Source organism: Nerophis lumbriciformis, linkage group LG06 (genome assembly GCF_033978685.3).
Source record: "Nerophis lumbriciformis linkage group LG06, RoL_Nlum_v2.1, whole genome shotgun sequence".
NCBI classification, from domain to species: Eukaryota; Metazoa; Chordata; class Actinopteri; order Syngnathiformes; family Syngnathidae; genus Nerophis; species Nerophis lumbriciformis.
The window spans coordinates 381,694-409,351 of NC_084553.2; the positions used below are offsets into that span (position 1 = coordinate 381,694).

The window sequence follows — 27,658 nt, forward strand, 5'->3', positions numbered from 1 at the left end:
CGCCCGCGTAGAAGAAGAAGAAGCGCGCGGATATTACGTTTCATTTCCTTTGTGTGTTTACATCTGTAAAGACCACAAAATGGCTCCTACTAAGCGACAGGTTTCCGGTTCATGAAAAGACGCAATCTCTCCATCCGCACACGGACTACTATTTCACAGCAACTGCCTAAAGACTTTCAAGAAAAGCTGGCTACTTTCCGTGCATATTGTAAAAACAAGATAGCTGAAAAAAAGATCCGGCCAGAGAACATTATCAACATGGACGAGGTTCCACTGACTTTTGATATTCCTGTGAACCGCACTGTGGATACAACGGGAGCACGTACGGTGAATATTCGCACCACAGGGAATGAGAAGTCGTCCTTCACTGTGGTTCTAGCTTGCCATGCTAATGGCCAGAAACTTCCACCCATGGTGATATTCAAAAGGAAGACCTTGCCAAAAGAGATCTTTCCAGCCGGCGTCATCATAAAAGCTAACTCGAAGGGATGGATGAAGAAAAGATGAGCGAGTGGTTAAGGTAAGTTTAAGTTTACGCGAAGAGGCCGGGGGGCTTTTTTCACGCAGCTTCGTCCATGTTGATATACGACTCCATGCGCGCCCACATCACGCTGGTTTTTAATATATTATTAAAGTTTGACTGACCTATCTGACTGTTTTTTTGACATTCCTTTAGCCCAGTTAGATGCGGCTTATAACACGGGGCGGCTTATAGGTGGACAAAGTTTTGAAATATGCCGTTCATTAAAGGCGCGGCTTATAACCCAGGGCGCCTTATGGTGCGGAAAATACGGTACATGTAAACAAACTAAGGTGAGTTCAAGGACCGCCAAAATTAGTAGGACAAAACGGCGCTCGCCAAATACTCGAAACAGTGAAGCATGTTTAATATAAACGGTGCGCTTTGTAACAATTAGGGAGGTTTGTGTCATGTTTGTCCTCCTACAGAAAACCATATTAAAACAAAAATTTTGAAAAAGCTCCAGAGAGCCACTAGGGCGGCGCTAAAGAGCCGCATGCGGCTCCAGAGCCGCGGGTTGCCGACCCCTGGTATAGGTCAAAGTGGGTTTAGGAGCTTTTGTTAGATCCCAGTAAGGTGCCTTCTTAAAGTGGGTTTAGGAGCTTTTGTTGGATCCCAGTGGTGACACGACAACATGACATCATCGCGCCAAGTGCGTGCTCTTTCAGTCAATTAGTGTGCAAAAAAAATAATATATATATATATTAGAGATGCGCGGATAGGCAATTATTTAATCCGCAACCGCATCAGAAAGTCGTCAACCATCCGCCATCCACCCGATGTAACATTTGATCAGAACCGCATCCGCCCGCACCCGCCCGTTGTTATATATCTAATATAGACGATGCAAGGCATTAGTGAGGTTATAAAGCTTTTGCCTGTTAAAGAAAGGAGACTGATCCAATGCAGCACAGACATTCGCGTGCCACGCTGTCACGGCCCAGACGCACACCAGTGCGCAATCATATGGGAGCCGCGCTGAGCGCACCGCCAAGCGCGTCTCGCTGCCGGCGACGGCCGGGTATATGGGCCCGACGCTCCAGCGCCATCCATTTTCAGGGCTAGTTGATTCGGCAGGTGGGTTGTTACACACTCCTTAGCGGGTTCCGACTTCCATGGCCACCGTCCTAGCTGCTGTCTATATCAACCAGGGTGAGCCCCACCCCTTTCGTGAGCGCACTGCGCGCGGAGTGACCCCTGTTACGCGTCCCCGGCAACAGGGGTGGCGGGCAGGTAAGCTGCGCGGGCGGAGTGACCCCTGTTACGAGCCCCCGGCCACGGGGGTGGCGGGCAGGTAAGCTGCTTACCTGCTGCGCGTGACGCCGGCCGCGGCAAAGGCGGACGAGGCGGGGTGTCGGTGCGGTGGTGACCCTGGACGTGCGTCGGGCCCTTCTCGCGGATCGCCTCAGCTACGGCTCCCGGTGGGGCCCTCTCGGGGGAAGGGGCCTCGGTCCCGGACCCCGGCGAGGCGTCCCTTCTCCGCTCCGTAAAAGTGTCCATCTCTTTTCTTTTTTTCTTCTTCTGTTGTGGCATATGCTGCAGGTGCCTGCTCGTTTTTCGTATGTGGGTAACAACATTTAACTATGTATATATATTTACCAATTGGTTTAACTGCCACCCGCCTGAATCTATTTAAAATATAATTTTTTTTTATTTCAACCACCCGACCCGACCCGACCCGACCCGCGGATAAAATCTAATTTTTTTTAATTTCATCTGCCCGATCCGCGAATAATCCGCGGACTCCGCGGTTGTGCCCGCAAACCGCGCATCTCTAATGTAAACAAACTAAGGTGAGTTCAAGGACCGCAAAAATTAGTAGGACAAAACGGCGCTCGCCAAATACTCGAAACAGTGAAGCATGTTTAATATAAACAGTGTGCTTTGTAACAATTAGGGAGGTTTTGTGTCATGTTTGTCCTTCTACAGAAACCATATTAAAACAAAAAAAAAATGTTTTCCCCCTCAACTTTTTCCATTTTTCATACATTTTTGAAAAAGCTCCAGAGAGCCACTAGGGCGGCGCTAAAGAGCCGCATGCGGCTCCAGAGCCGCGGGTTGCCGACCCCTGAGAGGTTTTTGTTTCATGTCTCTGCGACCTTCCCAGTGGGAGTTACAGGCAGTTTTGTCAGTTTTTTCATCCGAGGAGCAGTTTTTTCTCCGTTTTATTCAAAAATTGCTCTAGAGCGCAATTTTTAAATTTGGGGTTAGGTTTTTTTATTAGATCGCAATTTTTGCCAGTCCTGATGTGTGTGTTCAGTTTGGTGAGTTTTGAAGCATGTTAAGGGGGTCAAATTACAGCTCAAAGAGGCAAAAGTGACTGTTTTTAGTACTTTTTTGTCTTGAAGGGGGAATTGCCAACTTCCTGTTGATTTTAGCCCGACAATGTACTATTATGAAATGTAGGTCTAAGTCAGACCTACATAGAGGTTTTTGTTTCATGTCTCTCCGACCTTCCTAGTGGGAGTTACATACAGGCAGTCTAGTTTTTTTTTTTTCCTAGGGGGCGCTAGAGCGCAATTTTGAGTTTTGTGGTTCGGTTTTTTTTTTTTTTAAAAGGCAATTTTCGCAGGTCCTGATGTGTGGGTCAAATATGGTGAGTTTTGAAGCATGTTAAGTGGGTCAAATTACAGTTTAATGTGGCGGCGGAAGAATAAAGAATAAAGAATAAAACCTTACAAATTCAATAGGTCCTTATGTCCCATTGCATAAGGACTCCCTTTGGGAGTCCTTATGCAATGGGCCATTCGGGCCCTAATAATGTGGTGGTGGAAGAATAAAGAATAAAGAATAAAACCTTACAAATTCAATAGGTCCTTATGTCCCATTGCATAAGGACTCCCTTTGGGAGTCCTTATGCAATGGGCCATGCGGGCCCTAATAATGTGGTGGCGGAAGAATAAAGAATAAAGAATAAAACCTTACAAATTCAATAGGTCCTTATGTCCCATTGCATAAGGACTCCCTTTGGGAGTCCTTATGCAATGGGCCATTCGGGCCCTAATAATGTGGTGGCGGAAGAATAAAGAATAAAACCTTACAAATTCAATAGGTCCTTATGTCCCATTGCATAAGGACTCCCTTTGGGAGTCCTTATGCAATGGGCCATGCGGGCCCTAATAATGTGGTGGCGGAAGAATAAAGAATAAAGAATAAAACCTTACAAATTCAATAGGTCCTTATGTCCCATTGCATAAGGACTCCCAAAGGGAGTCCTTATGCAATGGGCCATGCGGGCCCTAATAATGTGGTGGCGGAAGAATAAAGAATAAAGAATAAAACCTTACAAATTCAATAGGTCCTTATGTCCCATTGCATAAGGACTCCCTTTAGGAGTCCTTATGCAATGGGCCATGCGGGCCCTAATTACAAACAAAACCACAAATCCTCAGGACTCAGAGGAAGGGCGGAGCCTGGGCTCCAGGTAGCTAATCCACCTGTCAACTTTCAAATATTTACCAAAGTGCAGCGAGACGTTGAAAAAAGATTGACAGGAGAGCCAACTCCCTTCAACTAAACTCATCCTGTCACAGTGTCCACCTGCGCCAGCCTGCAGGTGTGCCTAATGTTGTGGCCCGCACACTGAGGCGTGCCTAATGTTGTGGCCCACACACTGAGGTGTGCCTAATGTTGTGGCCCACACACTGAGGCGTGCCTAATGTTGTGGCCCACACACTGATGTTGTGACGGTAAAAGCGCAGATAAAAGGCGGCGCCTGATAAGACAGAAATGAAAATTGTTGTTGTTGTTGTTGTTGTTGCAAGCGCGGAAGAAAAGAAGGAGGAAGTGTGATAAAGTGCGCTTGCGGCGATAAAGAATGAAAGTAGTTTAGATTATTCACACACACTTCCTGCAGTTATCAGCACATCTCATCTCATGTTTTTAATGACACTTCAAACTAATCTAATGCAACATAAAACTAATCTAAGGCTTTTTTAATGCAACTTAAAACTAATCTAATGCTTTTAATGCAACTTAAAACTAATCTAAGGCTTTTTAAATGCAACTTAAAACTAATCTAAGGCTTTTTTAATGCAACTTAAAACTAATCTAAGGCTTTTTTAATGCAATTTAAAACTAATCTAATGCTTTTAATGCAACTTCAAACTAATTTAATGCTTCTTAAAACAATTTATAACTAATCCAATGTTTTTTAATGCAACTTAAAAATAATTTCATACTTTAAATGCAACTTCAAACTAATTTAATTCTTTTTAATGACATTTTAATGCAACTTTAAAATAATGACATGCTTTTTAATGCCCTTTTTAATGAAACTTTAAAATAATTTCATCTTTTAAATGCAAATTCAAAGTAATTTCATGCTTTTTAATGCAACTTTAAACTAAGTTAATGCAACTTTAAACTAATCTAATGCTTTTTAATGCAACTTTAAACTAAGCCAATGCTTTTTAATGCAACTTAAAAATAATTTCATCCTTTAAATGCATAAATGCAACTTTAAACTAACGTCATGCTTTTTAATGCCCTTTTTAATGAAACTTTAAAATAATTTCATCTTTTAAATGCAAATTCAAAGTAATTTCATGCTTTTTAATGCAACTTTAAACTAAGTTAATGCAACTTTAAACTAAGTTCATGCTTTTTAATGCAACTTGTAACTAATCTATTGCTTTTTAATGCAACTTTAAAATTATCTAATGCTTTTTAATGCAACTTAAAAATAATTTCATACTTTAAATGCAACTTCAAACTAATTTAATTCTTTTTAATGACATTTTAATGCAACTTTAAAATAATGACATGCTTTTTAATGCCCTTTTTAATGAAACTTTAAAATAATTTCATCTTTTAAATGCAAATTCAAAGTCATTTCATGCTTTTTAATGCAACTTTAAACTAAGTGAATGCAACTTTAAACTAAGTTCATGCTTTTTAATGCAACTTTAAAATAATCTAATGCTTTTTTAATGCAACTTAAAAATAATTTCATCCTTTAAATGCAACTTTAAACTAACGTCATGCTTTTTAATGCCCTTTTTAATGAAACTTTAAAATAATTTCATCTTTTAAATGCAAATTCAAAGTAATTTCATGCTTTTTAATGCAACTTCAAACTAAGTTCATGCTTTTTAACGCAACTTGTAACTAATCTAATGCTTTTTAATGCAACTTTAAAATAATCTAATGCTTTTTAATGCAACTTTAAACTAATTTCATGCTTTTTATTGCAACTTCAAGCTACTTTTGTGCTTTGTAATGCCCTTTTTAATACAACTTAAAACTAACCTATGTTTTATTGCCCTTTTTAATGCAACTTAAAATTAATTAATGTTTTTTAATGCAACTTTTGGTGAAAAAAGGAAAAAAAAGTAGAAAAATATTATAAAAAAGGGGGGGAAAACAGGGAAAAAGGGAAAAAAGGAAATAAAGGGGAAAAAGGAAATAAAGGATAAAATAGGGGGAACGGGGACAAGGGAAAAAACTGTAAAAAAGGGAAAGAAAGATGTGACAAGGCCAGCATTGCAGTAACAAAAATAAGATCAAGGCTCAAGTAAGAAAAACACAAACAAGGTTAACAAAACTCAACAACCAGATGGGACTCGAACCCACAACCAGACTATGACACACAACTAACAAGACTTCTTACCACTGCGGTCTCGGATCACCAAGTTGTGTCCTTCCTTCAGGTTGATGGTGAGCAGGAAGGACCGGGAAGACTCTCTGTCGCCCTCAAACACACTGGGAGACTCCATGTCAGTCTGCACACAAACAATACCCCGTTATTGCATCATCACATGTACTCCATGTCAGTCTGCACACAAACAATACCCCGTTATTGCATCATCACATGTACTCCATGTCAGTCTGCACACAAACAATACCCCGTTATTGCATCATCACATGTACCCCATGTCAGTCTGCACACAAACAATACCCCGTTATTGCATCATCACATGTACCCCATGTCAGTCTGCACACAAACAATACCCCGTTATTGCATCATCACATGTACTCCATGTCAGTCTGCACACAAACAATACCCCGTTATTGCATCATCACACGTACTCCATGTCAGTCTGCACACAAACAATACCCCGTTATTGCATCATCACATGTACTCCATGTCAGTCTGCACACAAACAATACCCCGTTATTGCATCATCACATGTACTCCATGTCAGTCTGCACACAAACAATACCCCGTTATTGCATCATCACATGTACCCCATGTCAGTCTGCACACAAACAATACCCCGTTATTGCATCATCACTACTCCACATGGACATGTCTCCCTACAAAATAAAAGTTAGTTAAAGTCCTACTCCCCATGGACAGGTCTCCCTACAAAATAAAAGTGAGTTGCAGTCCTACTCCACATGGACATGTCTCCCTACAAAATAAAAGTGAGTTGCAGTCCTACTCCACATGGACATGTCTCCCTACAAAATAAAAGTTAGTTGCAGTCCTACGCCACATGGACATGTCTCCCTACAAAATAAAAGTGAGTTGCAGTCCCACTCCACATGGACATGTCTCCCTACAAAATAAAGGTGAGTTACAATCATACTCCACATGGATATGTCTCCTACAAAATAAAGGTGAGTTTCAATCATACTCCACATGGACATGTCTCCTACAAAATAAAAGTTAGTTGCAGTCCTACTCCACATGGGCATGTCTCCCTACAAAATAAAAGTTAGTTACAGTCCTACTCCACATGGACATGTCTCCCTACAAAATAAAAGTTAGTTACAGTCCTACTCCACATGGACATGTCTCCCTACAAAATAAAAGTTAGTTGCAGTCCTACTCCACATGGATATGTCTCCTACAAAATAAAGGTGAGTTAAAATCATAGTCCACATGGACATGTCTCCCTACAAAATAAAAGTTAGTTACAGTCCTACTCCACATGGACATGTCTCCCTACAAAATAAAGGTGAGTTACAATCATACTCCACATAGATATGTCTCCTACAAAATAAAGGTGAGTTACAATCATACTCCACATGGACATGTCTCCTACAAAATAAAGGTGAGTTACAATCATACTCCACATGGATATGTCTCCCTACAAAATAAAAGTGAGTTACAGTCCTACTCCACATGGATATGTCTCCTACAAAATAAAAGTGAGTTACAATCATACTCCACATGGACATGTCTCCCTACAAAATAAAGGTGAGTTGCAGTCCTACTCCACATGGACATGTCTCCCTACAAAATAAAAGTGAGTTGCAGTCCCACTCCACATTGACATGTCTCCCTACAAAATAAAAGTCCGTTTCAGTCCTACTCCACATGGGCATGTCTCCCTACAAAATAAAAGTGAGTTGCAGTCCCACTCCACATGGACATGTCTCCCTACAAAATAAAGGTGAGTTACAATCATACTCCACATGGATATGTCTCCTACAAAATAAAGGTGAGTTTCAATCATACTCCACATGGACATGTCTCCTACAAAATAAAAGTGAGTTGCAGTCCTACTCCACATGGACATGTCTCCCTACAAAATAAAAGTCAGTTGCAGTCCCACTCCACATGGACATGTCTCCCTACAAAATAAAAGTTAGTTACAGTCCTACTCCACATGGACATGTCTCCCTACAAAATAAAGGTGAGTTAAAATCATACTCCACATGGACATGTCTCCCTACAAAATAAAGGTGAGTTAAAATCATACTCCACATAGATATGTCTCCTACAAAATAAAGGTGAGTTTCAATCATACTCCACATGGACATGTCTCCCTACAAAATAAAGGTGAGTTACAATCATACTCCACATAGATATGTCTCCTACAAAATAAAGGTGAGTTTCAATCATACTCCACATGGACATGTCTCCCTACAAAATAAAAGTTAGTTACAGTCCTACTCCACATGGACATGTCTCCCTACAAAATAAAGGTGAGTTACAGTCCTACTCCACATGGACATGTCTCCTACAAAATAAAGGTGAGTTACAATCATACTCCACATGGACATGTCTCCTACAAAATAAAGGTGAGTTACAATCATACTCCACATGGACATGTCTCCTACAAAATAAAGGTGAGTTGCAGTCCTACTCCACATGGACATGTCTCCCTACAAAATAAAAGTGAGTTGCAGTCCCACTCCACATGGACATGTCTCCCTACAAAATAAAAGTGAGTTGCAGTCCCACTCCACATGGACATGTCTCCCTACAAAATAAAAGTCAGTTTCAGTCCTACTCCACATGGGCATGTCCCCCTACAAAATAAAAGTTAGTTGCAGTCCTACTCCACATGGACATGTCTCCCTACAAAATAAAAGTGAGTTACAATCATACTCCACATGAACATGTCTCCTACAAAATAAAGGTGAGTTTCAATCATACTCCACATGGACATGTCTCCTACAAAATAAAGGTGAGTTGCAGTCCTACTCCACATGGACATGTCTCCCTACAAAATAAAGGTGAGTTATAATCATACTCCACATGGACATGTCTCCTACAAAATAAAGGTGAGTTTCAATCATACTCCACATGGACATGTCTCCCTACAAAATAAAAGTGAGTTACAATCATACTCCACATGAACATGTCTCCTACAAAATAAAGGTGAGTTTCAATCATACTCCACATGGACATGTCTCCTACAAAATAAAGGTGAGTTACAATCATACTCCACATGGATATGTCTCCTACAAAATAAATGTGAGTCTCAATCATACTCCACATGGACATATCTCCCTACAAAATAAAGGTGAGTTGCAGTCCTACTCCAGATGGACATGTCTTCCTACAAAATAAAAGTGAGTTGCAGTCCCATTCCACATGGCAAGTCTCCCTACAAAATAAAGGTGAGTTGCAGTCCTACTCCACATGGACATGTCTCCCTACAAAATAAAAGTGAGTTGCAGTCCCACTCCACATGGACATGTCTCCCTACAAAATAAAAGTGAGTTACAGTCCTACTCCACATGGACATGTCTCTCTACAAAATAAAAGTTAGTTACAGTCCTACTCCACATGGACATGTCTCCCTACAAAATAAAAGTTAGTTACAGTCCTACTCCACATGGACATGTCTCCCTACAAAATAAAGGTGAGTTACAGTCCTACTCCACATGGACATGTCTCCTACAAAATAAAGGTGAGTTACAATCATACTCCACATGGACATGTCTCCTACAAAATAAAGGTGAGTTTCAATCATACTCCACATGGACATGTATCCCTACAAAATAAAGGTGAGTTTCAATCATACTCCACATGGACATGTATACCTACAAAATAAAGGTGAGTTTCAATCATACTCCACATGGACATGTCTCCTACAAAATAAAGGTGAGTTACAATCATACTCCACATGGACATGTCTACCTACAAAATAAAGGTGAGTTTCAATCATACTCCACATGGACATGTCTCCTACAAAATAAAGGTGAGTTTCAATCATACTCCACATGGATATGTCTCCTACAAAATAAAGGTGAGTTACAGTCTTACTCCACATGGACATGCCTCCTACAAAATAAAGGTGAGTTTCAATCATACTCCACATGGACATGTATCCCTACAAAATAAAGGTGAGTTTCAATCATACTCCACATGGATATGTCTCCTACAAAATAAAGGTGAGTTACAATCATACTCCACATGGATATGTCTCCTACAAAATAAATGTGAGTTACAATCATACTCCGCATGGACATGTCTCCTACAAAATAAAGGTGAGTTTCAATCATACTCCACATGGACATGTCTCCTACAAAATAAAGGTGAGTTACAATCATACTCCACATGTACATGTCTCCCTACAAAATAAAGGTGAGTTTCAATCATACTCCACATGGACATGTCTCCTACAAAATAAAGGTGAGTTTCAATCATGGACATGTGCTCCAGCAGCTGGGCGGAGGTGACATGAGATACGACATCTTTTGTTCTCGCCACGGCTCTTTGTCGGCGTCGTATTTGCTGGGCGACAACTTTCCATGTCACGATGGCGGCAAACACGCGTTGAAAAGATCCACGTCTCATTTCACTGCCAGCAAACACGGAGATTAGATGGCTTTTTTTGTCTGTCTGGCCTTGTTGACATCCACTTTTATTTTGTAGGGAGACATGTCCATGTGGAGTAGGACTAAAACAGACTTTTATTTTGTAGAAAGACATGTCCATGTGGAGTAGGACTGTAACTAACTTTTATTTTGTAGGAAGACATGTCCATGTGGAGTAGGACTGCAACTCACTTTTATTTTGTAGGAAGACATGCCCATGTGGAGTAGGACTGCAACTCACTTTTATTTTGTAGGGAGACATGTCCATGTGGAGTAGGACTGCAACTGACTTTTATTTTGTAGGGAGACATGTCCATGTGGAGTAGGACTGCAACTCACTTTTATTTTGTAGGGAGACATGCCCATGTGGAGTAGGACTGCAACTCACTTTTATTTTGTAGGGAGACATGTCCATGTGGAGTAGGACTGTAACTCACTTTTATTTTGTAGGGAGACATGTCCATGTGGAGTAGGACTGTAACTAACTTTTATTTTGTAGGAAGACATGTCCATGTGGAGTAGGACTGCAACTCACTTTTATTTTGTAGGGAGACATGTCAATGTGGAGTAGGACTGCAACTCACTTTTATTTTGTAGGGAGACATGTCCATGTGGAGTAGGACTGCAACTAACTTTTATTTTGTAGGGAGACATGTCCATGTGGAGTAGGACTGTAACTAACTTTTATTTTGTAGGGAGACATGTCCATGTGGAGTAGGACTGCAACTGACTTTTATTTTCTAGGGAGACATGTCCATGTGGAGTAGGACTGTAACTAACTTTTATTTTGTAGAAAGACATGTCCATGTGGAGTAGGACTGTAACTAACTTTTATTTTGTAGGAAGACATGTCCATGTGGAGTAGGACTGTAACTAACTTTTATTTTGTAGAAAGACATGTCCATGTGGAGTAGGACTGTAACTAACTTTTATTTTGTAGGAAGACATGTCCATGTGGAGTAGGACTAAAACGGACTTTTATTTTGTAGAAAAACATGTTCATGTGGAGTAGGACTGTAACTAACTTTTATTTTGTAGGAAGACATGTCCATGTGGAGTAGGACTGTAACTAACTTTTATTTTGTAGTGAGACATGTCCATGTGGAGTAAGAATGCAATTCACTTTTATTTTGTAGGGAGACATGTCCATGTGGAGTAGGAATGCAACTGACTTTTATTTTCTAGGGAGACATGTCCATGTGGAGTAGGACTGCAACTAACTTTTATTTTGTAGGGAGACATGTCCATGTGGAGTAGGAATGCAACTCACTTTTATTTTGTAGGGAGACATGTCCATGTGGAGTAGGACTGTAACTCACTTTTATTTTGTAGGGAGACATGTCCATGTGGAGTAGGACTGTAACTCACTTTTATTTTGTAGGGAGACATGTCCATGTGGAGTAGGACTAAAACTGACTTTTATTTTGTAGAAAGACATGTCCATGTGGAGTAGGACTGCAACTAACTTTTATTTTGTAGGGAGACATGTCCATGTGGAGTAGAACTGAAACTGCCTTTTATTTTGTCGGGAGACATGTCCATGTGGAGTAGGACTAAAACGGACTTTTATTTTGTAGAAAGACATGTCCATGTGGAGTAGGACTGTAACTAACTTTTATTTTGTAGGAAGACATGTCCATGTGGAGTAGGACTGCAACTCACTTTTATTTTGTAGGGAGACATGCCCATGTGGAGTAGGAATGCAATTCGCTTTTATTTTGTAGGGAGACATGTCCATGTGGAGTAGGACTGCAACTCACTTTTATTTTGTAGGGAGACATGTCCATGTGGAGTAGGACTGCAACTCACTTTTATTTTGTAGGGAGACATGTCCATGTGGAGTAGGACTGTAACTAACTTTTATTTTGTAGGAAGACATGTTCATTTGGAGTAGGACTGCAACTAACTTTTATTTTGTAGGGAGACATGTCCATGTGGAGTAGGACTGCAACTCACTTTTATTTTGTAGGGAGACAAGTCCATGTGGAGTAGGACTGTAACTCACTTTTATTTTGTAGGAAGACATGTCCATGTGGAGTAGGACTGTAACTAACTTTTATTTTGTAGAAAGACATGTCCATGTGGAGTAGGACTGTAACTAACTTTTATTTTGTAGGAAGACATGTCCATGTGGAGTAGGACTAAAACGGACTTTTATTTTGTAGAAAAACATGTTCATGTGGAGTAGGACTGTAACTAACTTTTATTTTGTAGGAAGACATGTCCATGTGGAGTAGGACTGTAACTAACTTTTATTTTGTAGTGAGACATGTCCATGTGGAGTAAGAATGCAATTCACTTTTATTTTGTAGGGAGACATGTCCATGTGGAGTAGGAATGCAACTGACTTTTATTTTCTAGGGAGACATGTCCATGTGGAGTAGGACTGCAACTAACTTTTATTTTGTAGGGAGACATGTCCATGTGGAGTAGGAATGCAACTCACTTTTATTTTGTAGGGAGACATGTCCATGTGGAGTAGGACTGTAACTCACTTTTATTTTGTAGGGAGACATGTCCATGTGGAGTAGGACTGTAACTCACTTTTATTTTGTAGGGAGACATGTCCATGTGGAGTAGGACTAAAACTGACTTTTATTTTGTAGAAAGACATGTCCATGTGGAGTAGGACTGCAACTAACTTTTATTTTGTAGGGAGACATGTCCATGTGGAGTAGAACTGAAACTGCCTTTTATTTTGTCGGGAGACATGTCCATGTGGAGTAGGACTAAAACGGACTTTTATTTTGTAGAAAGACATGTCCATGTGGAGTAGGACTGTAACTAACTTTTATTTTGTAGGAAGACATGTCCATGTGGAGTAGGACTGCAACTCACTTTTATTTTGTAGGGAGACATGCCCATGTGGAGTAGGAATGCAATTCGCTTTTATTTTGTAGGGAGACATGTCCATGTGGAGTAGGACTGCAACTCACTTTTATTTTGTAGGGAGACATGTCCATGTGGAGTAGGACTGCAACTCACTTTTATTTTGTAGGGAGACATGTCCATGTGGAGTAGGACTGTAACTAACTTTTATTTTGTAGGAAGACATGTTCATTTGGAGTAGGACTGCAACTAACTTTTATTTTGTAGGGAGACATGTCCATGTGGAGTAGGACTGCAACTCACTTTTATTTTGTAGGGAGACAAGTCCATGTGGAGTAGGACTGTAACTCACTTTTATTTTGTAGGGAGACATGTCCATGTGGAGTAGGACTGCAACTAACTTTTATTTTGTAGGGAGACATGTCCATGTGGAGTAGGACTGCAACTCACTTTTATTTTGTAGGGAGACATGTCCATGTGGAGTAGGAATGCAATTCGCTTTTATTTTGTAGGGAGACATGCCCATGTGGAGTAGGACTGTAACTAACTTTTATTTTGTAGGGAGACATGTCCATGTGGAGTAGGACTGCAACTCACTTTTATTTTGTAGGGAGACATGTCCATGTGGAGTAGGACTGTAACTAACTTTTATTTTGTAGGAAGACATGTTCATTTGGAGTAGGACTGCAACTAACTTTTATTTTGTAGGGAGACATGTCCATGTGGAGTAGGACTGTAACTCACTTTTATTTTGTAGGGAGACATGTTCATGTGGAGTAGGACTGTAACTAACTTTTATTTTGTAGGGAGACATGTCCATGTGGAGTAGGACTGTAACTCACTTTTATTTTGTAGGGAGACATGTCCATGTGGAGTAGGACTGAAACTGCCTTTTATTTTGTAGGGAGACATGTCCATGTGGAGTAGGACTGAAACTGCCTTTTATTTTGTAGGGAGACATGTCCATGTGGAGTAGGACTAAAACAGACTTTTATTTTGTAGGAAGACATGTCCATGTGGAGTAGGAATGCAATTCACTTTTATTTTGTAGGGAGACATGTCCATGTGGAGTGGGACTGTAACTAACTTTTATTTTGTAGGGAGACATGTCCATGTGGAGTAGGACTGCAACTCACTTTTATTTTGTAGGGAGACATGCCCATGTGGAGTAGGACTGTAACTCACTTTTATTTTGTAGGGAGACATGTCCATGTGGAGTAGGACTGCAACTCACTTTTATTTTGTAGGGAGACATGTCCATGTGGAGTAGGACTGCAATTCACTTTTATTTTGTAGGGAGACATGTCCATGTGGAGTAGGACTGCAACTCACTTTTATTTTGTAGGGAGACATGCCCATGTGGAGTAGGACTGCAACTCACTTTTATTTTGTAGGAAGACATGTCCATGTGGAGTAGGACCTCAACTCACTTTTATTTTGTAGGGAGACATGTCCATGTGGAGTAGGACTGCAACTCACTTTTATTTTGTAGGAAGACATGTCCATGTGGAGTAGGACTGCAACTAACTTTTATTTTGAAGGAAGATATGTCCATGTGGAGTAGGACTGTAACTAACTTTTATTTTGTAGGGAGACATGTCCATGTGGAGTAGGACTGCAACTCACTTTTATTTTGTAGGGAGACATGCCCATGTGGAGTAGGACTGCAACTGACTTTTATTTTCTAGGGAGACATGCCCATGTGGAGTAGGAGTGCAACTAACTTTTATTTTGTAGGGAGACATGCCCATGTGGAGTAGGACTGCAACTCACTTTTATTTTGTAGGGAGACATGTCCATGTGGAGTAGGACTGCAACTCACTTTTATTTTGTAGGGAGACATGTCCATGTGGAGTAGGACTGCAACTAACTTTTATTTTGTAGGGAGACATGTCCATGTGGAGTAGGACTGCAACTGCCTTTTATTTTGTAGGGAGACATGTTCATGTGGAGTAGGACTGAAACTCACTTTTATTTTGTAGGAAGACATGTTCATGTGGAGTAGGACTGTAACTAACTTTTATTTTGTAGTGAGACATGTCCATGTGGAGTAAGAATGCAATTCACTTTTATTTTGTAGGGAGACATGTCCATGTGGAGTAGGAATGCAACTGACTTTTATTTTCTAGGGAGACATGTCCATGTGGAGTAGGACTGTAACTCACTTTTATTTTGTAGGGAGACATGTCCATGTGGAGTAGAACTGAAACTGCCTTTTATTTTGTAGGGATACATGTCCATGTGGAGTAGGACTGTAACTAACTTTTATTTTGTAGGAAGACATGTCCATGTGGAGTAGGACTGCAACTGACTTTTATTTTCTAGGGAGACATGTCCATGTGGAGTAGGACTGCAACTGACTTTTATTTTGTAGGGAGACATGCCCATGTGGAGTAGGAATGCAACTCACTTTTATTTTGTAGGGAGACATGTCCATGTGGAGTAGGACTGTAACTCACTTTTATTTTGTAGGGAGACATGTCCATGTGGAGTAGGACTGTAACTAACTTTTATTTTGAAGGAAGATATGTCCATATGGAGTAGGACTGTAACTAGCTTTTATTTTGTAGGGAGACATGTCCATGTGGAGTAGGACTGCAACTCTCTTTTATTTTGTAGGGAGACATGTCCATGTGGAGTAGGACTGTAACTAACTTTTATTTTGAAGGAAGATATGTCCATGTGGAGTAGGACTGTAACTAGCTTTTATTTTGTAGGAGACATATCCATGTGGAGTAGGACTGCAACTCTCTTTTATTTTGTAGGGAGACATGTCCATGTGGAGTAGGACTGCAACTAACTTTTATTTTGTAGGGATACATGTCCATGTGGAGTAGGACTGTAACTAACTTTTATTTTGAAGGAAGATATGTCCATGTGGAGTAGGACTGTAACTAGCTTTTATTTTGTAGGGAGACATGTCAATGTGGAGTAGGACTGCAACTCTCTTTTATTTTGTAGGGAGACATGCCCATGTGGAGTAGGAATGCAACAAACTTTTATTTTGTAGGGAGACATGTCCATGTGGAGTAGGACTGCAACTGACTTTTATTTTGTAGGGAGACATGTCCATGTGGAGTAGGAATGCAATTCGCTTTTATTTTGTAGGGAGACATGCCCATGTGGAGTAGGACTGCAATTCACTTTTATTTTGTAGGAGACATGTCCATGTGGAGTAGGACTGAAACTGCCTTTTATTTTGTAGGGAGACATGTCCATGTGGAGTAGGAATGCAATTCACTTTTATTTTGTAGGGAGACATGTCCATGTGGAGTAGGACTGAAACTGCCTTTTATTTTGTAGGGAGACATGTCCATGTGGAGTAGGAATGCAACTCACTTTTATTTTGTAGGGAGACATGTCCATGTGGAGTAGGACTGCAACTCACTTTTATTTTGTAGGGAGACATGCCCATGTGGAGTAGGACTAAAATGGACTTTTATTTTGTAGGGAGACATGTCCATGTGGAGTAGGAATGCAATTCGCTTTTATTTTGTAGGGAGACATGTCCATGTGGAGTAGGACTGTAACTAACTTTTATTTTGTAGGAAGACATGTCCATGTGGAGTAGGACTGCAACTAACTTTTATTTTGTAGGGAGACATGTCCATGTGGAGTAGAACTGCAACTAACTTTTATTTTGTAGGGAGACATGTCCATGTGGAGTATGATTGTAACTCACCTTTATTTTGTAGGAGACATGTCCATGTGGAGTATGATTGAAACTCACCTTTATTTTGTAGGAGACATGTCCATGTGGAGTATGATTTTAACTCACCTTTATTTTGTAGGGAGACATGTCCATGTGGAGTATGACTGTAACTAACTTTTATTTTGTAGGAAGACATGTCCATGTGGAGTAGTGTTGAAACTGCCTTTTATTTTGTAGGGAGACATGTCCATGTAGAGTAGGACTGTAACTAACTTTTATTTTGTAGGGAGACATGTCCATGTTGAGTAGGACTGTAACTAACTTTTATTTTGTAGGGAGACATGTCCATGTTGAGTAGGACTGCAACTCACTTTTATTTTGTAGGGAGACATGCCCATGTGGAGTAGGACTAAAATGGACTTTTATTTTGTAGGGAGACATGTCCATGTGGAGTAGGAATGCAATTCGCTTTTATTTTGTAGGGAGACATGTCCATGTGGAGTAGGACTGTAACTAACTTTTATTTTGTAGGAAGACATGTCCATGTGGAGTAGGACTGCAACTAACTTTTATTTTGTAGGGAGACATGTCCATGTGGAGTAGAACTGCAACTAACTTTTATTTTGTAGGGAGACATGTCCATGTGGAGTATGATTGTAACTCACCTTTATTTTGTAGGAGACATGTCCATGTGGAGTATGATTGAAACTCACCTTTATTTTGTAGGAGACATGTCCATGTGGAGTATGATTTTAACTCACCTTTATTTTGTAGGGAGACATGTCCATGTGGAGTATGACTGTAACTAACTTTTATTTTGTAGGAAGACATGTCCATGTGGAGTAGTGTTGAAACTGCCTTTTATTTTGTAGGGAGACATGTCCATGTAGAGTAGGACTGTAACTAACTTTTATTTTGTAGGGAGACATGTCCATGTTGAGTAGGACTGTAACTAACTTTTATTTTGTAGGGAGACATGTCCATGTTGAGTAGGAATGCATTTCGCTTTTATTTTGTAGGGAGACATGTCCATAGGGAGTAGGACTGTAACTAACTTTTATTTTGTAGGGAGACAAGCCCATGTGGAGTAGGAATGCAACTCACTTTTATTTTGTAGGAGACATGTCCATGTGGAGTAGGACTGCAACTCACTTTTATTTTGTAGGGAGACATGCCCATGTGGAGTAGGACTGCAACTGCCTTTTATTTTGTAGGGAGACATGTCCATGTGGAGTAGGACTGCAACTGACTTTTATTTTCTAGGGAGACATGTCCATGTGGAGTAGGAATGCAACTCACTTTTATTTTGTAGGGAGACATGCCCATGTGGAGTAGGACTGCAATTCACTTTTATTTTGTACAGAGACATGTCCATGTGGAGTAGGACTGCAACTCACTTTTATTTTGTAGGGAGACATGCCCATGTGGAGTAGGACTGCAACTCACTTTTATTTTGTAGGGAGACATGTCCATGTGGAGTAGGACTGCAACTAACTTTTATTTTGTAGGGAGACATGTCCATGTGGAGTAGGACTGCAACTCACTTTTATTTTGTAGGGAGACATGCCCATGTGGAGTAGGACTGCAACTCACTTTTATTTTGTAGGGAGACATGTCCATGTGGAGTAGGACTGTAACTAACTTTTATTTTGTAGGAACACATGTCCATGTGGAGTAAGACTGCAACTAACTTTTATTTTGTAGGGAGACATGTCCATGTGGAGTAGGACTGCAACTCACTTTTATTTTGTAGGGAGACATGCCCATGTGGAGTAGGACTGCAACTAACTTTTATTTTGTAGGGAGACATGTCCATGTGGAGTAGGACTGCAACTAACTTTTATTTTGTAGGGAGACATGTCCATGTGGAGTATACTGTAGCGTCCCGGAAGAGTTAGTGCTGCAAGGGCTTCTGGGTATTTGTTCTGTGGTGTTTATGTTGTGTTACGGTGCGGATGTTCTCCCGAAATGTGTTTGTCATTCTTGTTTGGTGTGGGTTCAGAGTGTGGCGCATATTTGTAACAGTGTTAATGTTGTTTATACGGCCACCCTCTGTATGACCTGTATGGCTGTTGATCAAGTATGCCTTGCATTCACTCATATGTGTGTTTTAACACTGGTCATCATGTTTTTGATGAATACTTAGGCCTACTACGCTACTGTGTTTTAACACCGGTCATCATGTTTTTGATGAATACTTAGGCCTACTATGCTAGTGTGTTTTAACACCGGTCGTCATGTTTTTTGATGAATACTTAGGCCTACTATGCTACTGTGTTTTAACACCGGTCGTCATGTTTTTTGATGAATACTTAGGCCGACTACGCTACTGTGTTTTAACACCGGTCGTCATGTTTTTTGATGAATACTTAGGCCTACTATGCTACTGTGTTTTAACACTGGTCATCATGTTTTTGATGAATACTTAGGCCTACTATGCTACTGTGTTTTAACACCGGTCATCATGTTTTTGATGAATACTTAGGCCGACTACGCTACTGTGTTTTAACACCGGTCATCATGTTTTTTGATGAATACTTAGGCCTACTATGCTACTGTGTTTTAACACCGGTCATCATGTTTTTTGATGAATACTTAGGCCGACTACGCTACTGTGTTTTAACACCGGTCATCATGTTTTTTGATGAATACTTAGGCCTACTATGCTACTGTGTTTTAACACCGGTCATCATGTTTTTTGATGAATACTTAGGCCTACTATGCTAGTGTGTTTTAACACCGGTCATCATGTTTTTTGATGAATACTTAGGCCTACTATGCTACTGTGTTTTAACACCGGTCATCATGTTTTTTTGATGAATACTTAGGCCTACTACGCTACTGTGTTTTAACACCGGTCATCATGTTTTTGATGAATACTTAGGCCTACTATGCTACCGTGTTTTAACACCGGTCATCATGTTTTTTGATGAATACTTAGGCCGACTATGCTACTGTGTTTTAACACTGGTCATCGTGTTTTTTGATGAATACTTAGGCCTACTATGCTACTGTGTTTTAACACTGGTCATCATGTTTTTTGATGAATACTTAGGCCGACTATGCTACTGTGTTTTAACACTGGTCATCATGTTTTTGATGAATACTTAGGCCTACTACGCTACTGTGTTTTAACACCGGTCATCATGTTTTTGATGAATACTTAGGCCTACTATGCTAGTGTGTTTTAACACTGGTCATCATGTTTTTTGATGAATACTTAGGCCGACTATGCTACTGTGTTTTAACACCGGTCATCATGTTTTTTGATGAATACTTAGGCCGACTATGCTACTGTGTTTTAACACTGGTCATCATGTTTTTTTGATGAATACTTAGGCCTACTATGCTACTGTGTTTTAACACAGGTCATCATGTTTTTTGATGAATACTTAATAATCAGATCATGTTAGCTGAAAATCAGTCTTGTTCAAAGTGACTTTTTGTTTCCAGGCCAAACAGGAACTTTGTGAAATTGAGCTCTTGTCAAACCTGCTAACCGCACACACACACACACACACACACACACACACACACACACACACACACACACACACACACACACACACACACACACACACACACACACACATGTAAACACACCCACACAAACACACACGAGGAATGCATAGGACAAGCGCAGGTGGAGATATTTCACACCCAAACAGGAAAAATGGTAAAATTGCAGAAGTGAAAGATTTGCGGCGGCGAAAAAGAACTTCCTGTATTGTGAGCCAGATTTGATGTTGGGGGCGGAGCCAAGTGTTGCATCGTTCAATGACAACATCTTGTTGACTCAGTGCCGTTGGCTTTCTTAAACCTCTCCAGCTGACGGCGGTCGCGAGACACGTGACGTACCTGCGTGGGGTCCTCGCTGAAGGCGGAGTCGGGGCTGTACACGGTCATCATCTCGGGGAGAGCCAGCTCCTCGGGTTCGATGCCGCTTGAGGATCGGTCCCCGCGCTCGGGGGAGTTCTGGTCCAAGTGCACGCTGCTAAAGGACTCCTGGGAGGACGTCCGGTCTGTGCAGTCTGCAGGCCCGCTCAGCCGCTTTTCACTCCCCGTGGCTCCGCCTCCCGGGACTCCTCTGGCAGGGTGGACCAGTGGCGTGGCGGGGCTGCTGTGGCTGAGGGCGGGGCTCCTACGGGGGTAGGCGCTGGAGGACGTGCGGAAGATGTCCTGCTTCACGTTCCTCACGTCGGGGACGGAGGCGCTGAGGCGGTGGTCGGCGGGCTGCAGGTGGGCGGCCGCCCGTCTGATGCCCGTCTTGCCCCGCCGCAGGCCGGGCAGCATCTTGCGGCGCAGCTGCTGCAGCACGCTCGGCTTCTTGGCGTCCATGATGGGAGGCGGAGTTTAGCGGGCGCTCACTGGCATCTACGAGGGGAAAAAAGGTTCATGATCGACGATGACAATATTTCACCACATGTTCATTTTTTACATTTCTTTTTTATTTATACATTTTTAAAATTCCTTTTTTATATTTCTTTTTTTAATTATACATGTTTTAAATTATTTTTTGTATATTTATTTTTGTATTTATAATTGTTTTAAATTCATTTTATATTTATTTTTTTAGATATTTTTTAATTCATTTATATATATATATATATATATACACATATATATATATATATATATTCTTATTTACATTTATTTCTATATTGCTTTTTTTAATTATAATTGTTTTTATTTCATTTTTGTATTGGTTTTTTATTTATACATTCTTTTATAAATTTTGTATATATTTTTTCTATACATTTTTATATTTTCATAAGGTGCCACAGTTCTTTAAAAAACAAGCCACGTTCCAGGTTGTGTCTATTGTTGCGCCCTACAATGACTATATTTCACCACATGTTCATTTTTTACATTTCTTTTCTTTTTATGAGTTTTTTTAAATCGATTTTATAAATTTATTTTTTTATTTATAAAAAAAATGTAGTTCCTTTTTTATATTTCTTTTTTATTTATAATTTTTTTAAATTCATTTTTTATATATTTGTATTTATTTATTATATATATATATATATATATATATATATATATATATATATATATATATATATATATATATGTTCTTATTTACATTTATTTCTATATTGCTTTTTTTACTATAATTGTTTTTATTTAATTTTTGTACTGCTTTTTTATTTATACATTCTTTCGTAAAAAATGTATATTTTATTTTATTTTTTTTATTTATTTTTTTACATTTTTATATTTTCATAAGGTGCCACAGTTCTTTAAAAAAACAAGCCACGTTCCAGGTTGTGTCTATTGTTGCGCCCTACAATGACGATATTTCACCACATGTTCATTTTTTACATTTCTTTTCTATTTATGAGTTTTTTTAAATCGATTTTATAAATGTATTTTTTATTTATAAAAAAAAATGTAGTTCCTTTTTTATATTTATTTTTTATTTATAATTTTTTTAATTCATTTTTATATTTATTTATTTTTGGTATTTTTTTTAAATTTATTTTATATGTATATATATATATATATATATATATATATATATATATATATATATATATATATATATATATATATATATATATATATATATATGTCTTAATAAGGTTATCCAAAAAATAGTGCTCGATACCGTAGTAGAGCGCAATATATTTATGTGTGGGGAAAAAAATCACAAGACTTGAGGGAACCCCTCATGAAACAGGCCTGTAGAGATGAAGTAGTCTTGTGATTTTTAAATATATATATATATATATATATATATATATATATATATATATATATATATATATATATGTTCTTATTTACATTCATTTCTATATTGCTTTTTTATTATAATTGTTTTTATTTAATTTTTGTATTGCTTTTTTATTTATACATCCTTTTATAAAAACATTATATTTTATTTTATTTTTTATTTATTTTTTTACATTTTTATATTTTCATAAGGTGCCACAGTTCTTTAAAAAAACAAGCCACGTTCCAGGTTGTGTCTATTGTTGCGCCCTACAATGACTATATTTCACCACATGTTCATTTTTTACATTTCTTTTTTATTTATGAGTTTTTTAAATCGATTTGATCAATTTTTTTATTTTTTTATTAAAAAAAATGTAGTTCCTTTTTTATATTTCTTTTTTATTTATAATTTTTTTAATTCATTTTTATATTTCTTTTTTTAGATATTTTTTTTAATTTATATATATATATATATATATATATATATATATATATATGTTCTTATTTACATTCATTTCTATATTGCTTTTTTATTTAATTTTTGTATTGCTTTTTTATTTATACATTATTTTATAAAAAATGTATATTTTATTTTATTTTATTATTATTATTTTTTACATTTTTATATTTTCATAAGGTGCCACAGTTCTTTAAAAAAAACAAGCCCCGTTCCAGGTTGTGTCTATTGTTGCGCCCTTCAAAGCGTTAATACTGTAAGTATTGTACTTATTACACACCAGCTGTTTCATTGGAACGTGCATCTTCGTAGTAGTTTTGGAGGTGTTGAAATCCATCCATGTAAAATCAAAATCGCAAATGCTAATCAGTAGCATGTAAGTGGCATATCCAATGTAAATTAGCTTCAAGCTAACACATTTTTAAAAGTGGAGCGCTTTCTACCAGGCATGCTTGCTTTGTTGGCATGGAAAATGACATCAATACTTAAAAGGCTACGCACACGCCTGTTTGCCCGCCAAGTGTTTGAGCCGGTGCCGACACGACGTGATGTCACGTGCGACAAAAGGTATCGAAATATGTTACCGTTTGATTTTCCCTCAATCCATACTGCGACAGTGCAGAGAGTAGCCATCTTGACTGAAGATTTACCTTCTGCACATTTGTCAAATTGGGACCATATATAAGAAGGTAAAAGAAGGTAAATGGACAGTAAAACATCAAATGGAAGGTAAAAGAAGGTAAATGGACAGTAAAAGACAATAAAACATCAAATGGAAGGTAAAAGAAGGTAAATGGACAGTAAAAGACAATAAAACATCAAATGGAAGGTAAAAGAAGGTAAATGGGCAGTAAAAGACAATAAAACATCAAATGGAAGGTAAAAGAAGGTAAATGGACAGTAAAAGACAATAAAACATCAAATGGAAGGTAAAAGAAGGTAAATGGACAGTAAAAGACAATAAAACATCAAATGGAAGGTAAAAGAAGGTAAATGGACAGTAAAAGACAATAAAACATCAAATGGAAGGTAAAAGAAGGTAAATGGACAGTAAAAGACAATAAAACATCAAATGGAAGGTAAAAGAAGGTAAATGGGCAGTAAAAGACAATAAAACATCAAATGGAAGGTAAAAGAAGGTAAATGGACAGTAAAAGACAATAAAACATCAAATGGAAGGTAAAAGAAGGTAAATGGACAGTAAAAGACAATAAAACATCAAATGGAAGGTAAAAGAAGGTAAATGGACAGTAAAAGACAATAAAACATCAAATGGAAGGTAAAAGAAGGTAAATGGACAGTAAAAGACAATAAAACATCAAATGGAAGGTAAAAGAAGGTAAATGGACAGTAAAAGACAATAAAACATCAAATGGAAGGTAAAAGAAGGTAAATGGACAGTAAAAGACAATAAAACATCAAATGGAAGGTAAAAGAAGGTAAATGGACAGTAAAAGACAATAAAACATCAAATGGAAGGTAAAAGAAGGTAAATGGACAGTAAAAGACAATAAAACATCAAATGGAAGGTAAAAGAAGGTAAATGGACAGTAAAAGACAATAAAACATCAAATGGAAGGTAAAAGAAGGTAAATGGACAGTAAAAGACAATAAAACATCAAATGGAAGGTAAAAGAAGGGAAATGGACAGTAAAAGACAATAAAACATCAAATGGAAGGTAAAAGAAGGGAAATGGACAGTAAAAGACAATAAAACATCAAATGGAAGGTAAAAGAAGGGAAATGGACAGTAAAAGACAATAAAACATCAAATGGAAGGTAAAAGAAGGGAAATGGACAGTAAAAGACAATAAAACATCAAATGGAAGGTAAAAGAAGGTAAATGGACAGTAAAAGACAATAAAACATCAAATGGAAGGTAAAAGAAGGTAAATGGACAGTAAAAGACAATAAAACATCAAATGGAAGGTAAAAGAAGGTAAATGGACAGTAAAAGACAATAAAACATCAAATGGAAGGTAAAAGAAGGTAAACGGACAGTTAAAGACAATAAAACATCAAATGGAAGGTAAAAGAAGGTAAACGGACAGTAAAAGACAATAAAACATCAAATGGAAGGTAAAAGAAGGTAAATGGACAGTAAAAGACAATAAAACATCAAATGGAAGGTAAAAGAAGGTAAATGGACAGTAAAAGACAATAAAACATCAAATGGAAGGTAAAAGAAGGTAAATGGACAGTAAAAGACAATAAAACATCAAATGGAAGGTAAAAGAAGGTAAATGGACAGTAAAAGACAATAAAACATCAAATGGAAGGTAAAAGAAGGTAAATGGACAGTAAAAGACAATAAAACATCAAATGGAAGGTAAAAGAAGGTAAATGGACAGTAAAAGACAATAAAACATCAAATGGAAGGTAAAAGAAGGTAAAGGGACAGTAAAAGACAATAAAACATCAAATGGAAGGTAAAAGAAGGTAAATGGACAGTAAAAGACAATAAAACATCAAATGGAAGGTAAAAGAAGGTAAATGGACAGTAAAAGACAATAAAACATCAAATGGAAGGTAAAAGAAGGTAAATGGACAGTAAAAGACAATAAAACATCAAATGGAAGGTAAAAGAAGGTAAATGGACAGTAAAAGACAATAAAACATCAAATGGAAGGTAAAAGAAGGTAAATGGACAGTAAAAGACAATAAAACATCAAATGGAAGGTAAAAGAAGGGAAATGGACAGTAAAAGACAATAAAACATCAAATGGAAGGTAAAAGAAGGTAAATGGACAGTAAAAGACAATAAAACATCAAATGGAAGGTAAAAGAAGGTAAATGGACAGTAAAAGACAATAAAACATCAAAAGGAAGGTAAAAGAAGGTAAATGGACAGTAAAAGACAATAAAACATCAAATGGAAGGTAAAAGAAGGTAAATGGACAGTAAAAGACAATAAAACATCAAATGGAAGGTAAAAGAAGGTAAATGGACAGTAAAAGACAATAAAACATCAAATGGAAGGTAAAAGAAGGTAAATGGACAGTAAAAGACAATAAAACATCAAATGGAAGGTAAAAGAAGGTAAATGGACAGTAAAAGACAATAAAACATCAAATGGAAGGTAAAAGAAGGTAAATGGACAGTAAAAGACAATAAAACATCAAATGGAAGGTAAAAGAAGGTAAATGGACAGTAAAAGACAATAAAACATCAAATGGAAGGTAAAAGAAGGTAAAGGGACAGTAAAAGACAATAAAACATCAAATGGAAGGTAAAAGAAGGTAAATGGACAGTAAAAGACAATAAAACATCAAATGGAAGGTAAAAGAAGGTAAATGGACAGTAAAAGACAATAAAACATCAAATGGAAGGTAAAAGAAGGTAAATGGACAGTAAAAGACAATAAAACATCAAATGGAAGGTAAAAGAAGGTAAATGGACAGTAAAAGACAATAAAACATCAAATGGAAGGTAAAAGAAGGTAAATGGACAGTAAAAGACAATAAAACATCAAATGGAAGGTAAAAGAAGGTAAATGGACAGTAAAAGACAATAAAACATCAAATGGAAGGTAAAAGAAGGTAAATGGACAGTAAAAGACAATAAAACATCAAATGGAAGGTAAAAGAAGGTAAATGGACAGTAAAAGACAATAAAACATCAAATGGAAGGTAAAAGAAGGTAAATGGACAGTAAAAGACAATAAAACATCAAATGGAAGGTAAAAGAAGGTAAATGGACAGTAAAAGACAATAAAACATCAAATGGAAGGTAAAAGAAGGTAAATGGACAGTTAAAGACAATAAAACATCAAATGGAAGGTAAAAGAAGGTAAATGGACAGTAAAAGACAATAAAACATCAAATGGAAGGTAAAAGAAGGTAAACGGACAGTAAAAGACAATAAAACATCAAATGGAAGGTAAAAGAAGGTAAATGGACAGTAAAAGACAATAAAACATCAAATGGAAGGTAAAAGAAGGTAAATGGACAGTAAAAGACAATAAAACATCAAATGGAAGGTAAAAGAAGGTAAATGGACAGTAAAAGACAATAAAACATCAAATGGAAGGTAAAAGAAGGTAAATGGACAGTAAAAGACAATAAAACATCAAATGGAAGGTAAAAGAAGGTAAATGGACAGTAAAAGACAATAAAACATCAAATGGAAGGTAAAAGAAGGTAAATGGACAGTAAAAGACAATAAAACATCAAATGGAAGGTAAAAGAAGGTAAATGGACAGTAAAAGACAATAAAACATCAAATGGAAGGTAAAAGAAGGTAAAGGGACAGTAAAAGACAATAAAACATCAAATGGAAGGTAAAAGAAGGTAAATGGACAGTAAAAGACAATAAAACATCAAATGGAAGGTAAAAGAAGGTAAATGGACAGTAAAAGACAATAAAACATCAAATGGAAGGTAAAAGAAGGTAAATGGACAGTAAAAGACAATAAAACATCAAATGGAAGGTAAAAGAAGGTAAATGGACAGTAAAAGACAATAAAACATCAAATGGAAGG

At 37.8% G+C, this 27,658-nt stretch overlaps 1 protein-coding gene across 3 annotated transcripts in view; it reads right to left on the reverse strand.

Annotated features, from left to right (window-relative positions):
• Positions 1 to 27,658, reverse strand: part of LOC133608399 (multiple C2 and transmembrane domain-containing protein 2-like) — a 130,762-nt gene that overhangs the window by 80,266 nt on the left and 22,838 nt on the right. For all 3 annotated transcript variants that reach the window (XM_061963606.2, XM_061963607.2, XM_061963605.2), the window contains exons 2-3: positions 20,862 to 21,377; positions 6,132 to 6,243 (exon numbers count right to left, since the gene is read on the reverse strand). In XM_061963606.2, coding sequence (XP_061819590.1) covers positions 6,132 to 6,243; positions 20,862 to 21,341 — 592 coding nt within the window. In that variant the 5' untranslated portion in view covers positions 21,342 to 21,377. The remainder of the gene's footprint in view (positions 1 to 6,131; positions 6,244 to 20,861; positions 21,378 to 27,658) is intronic.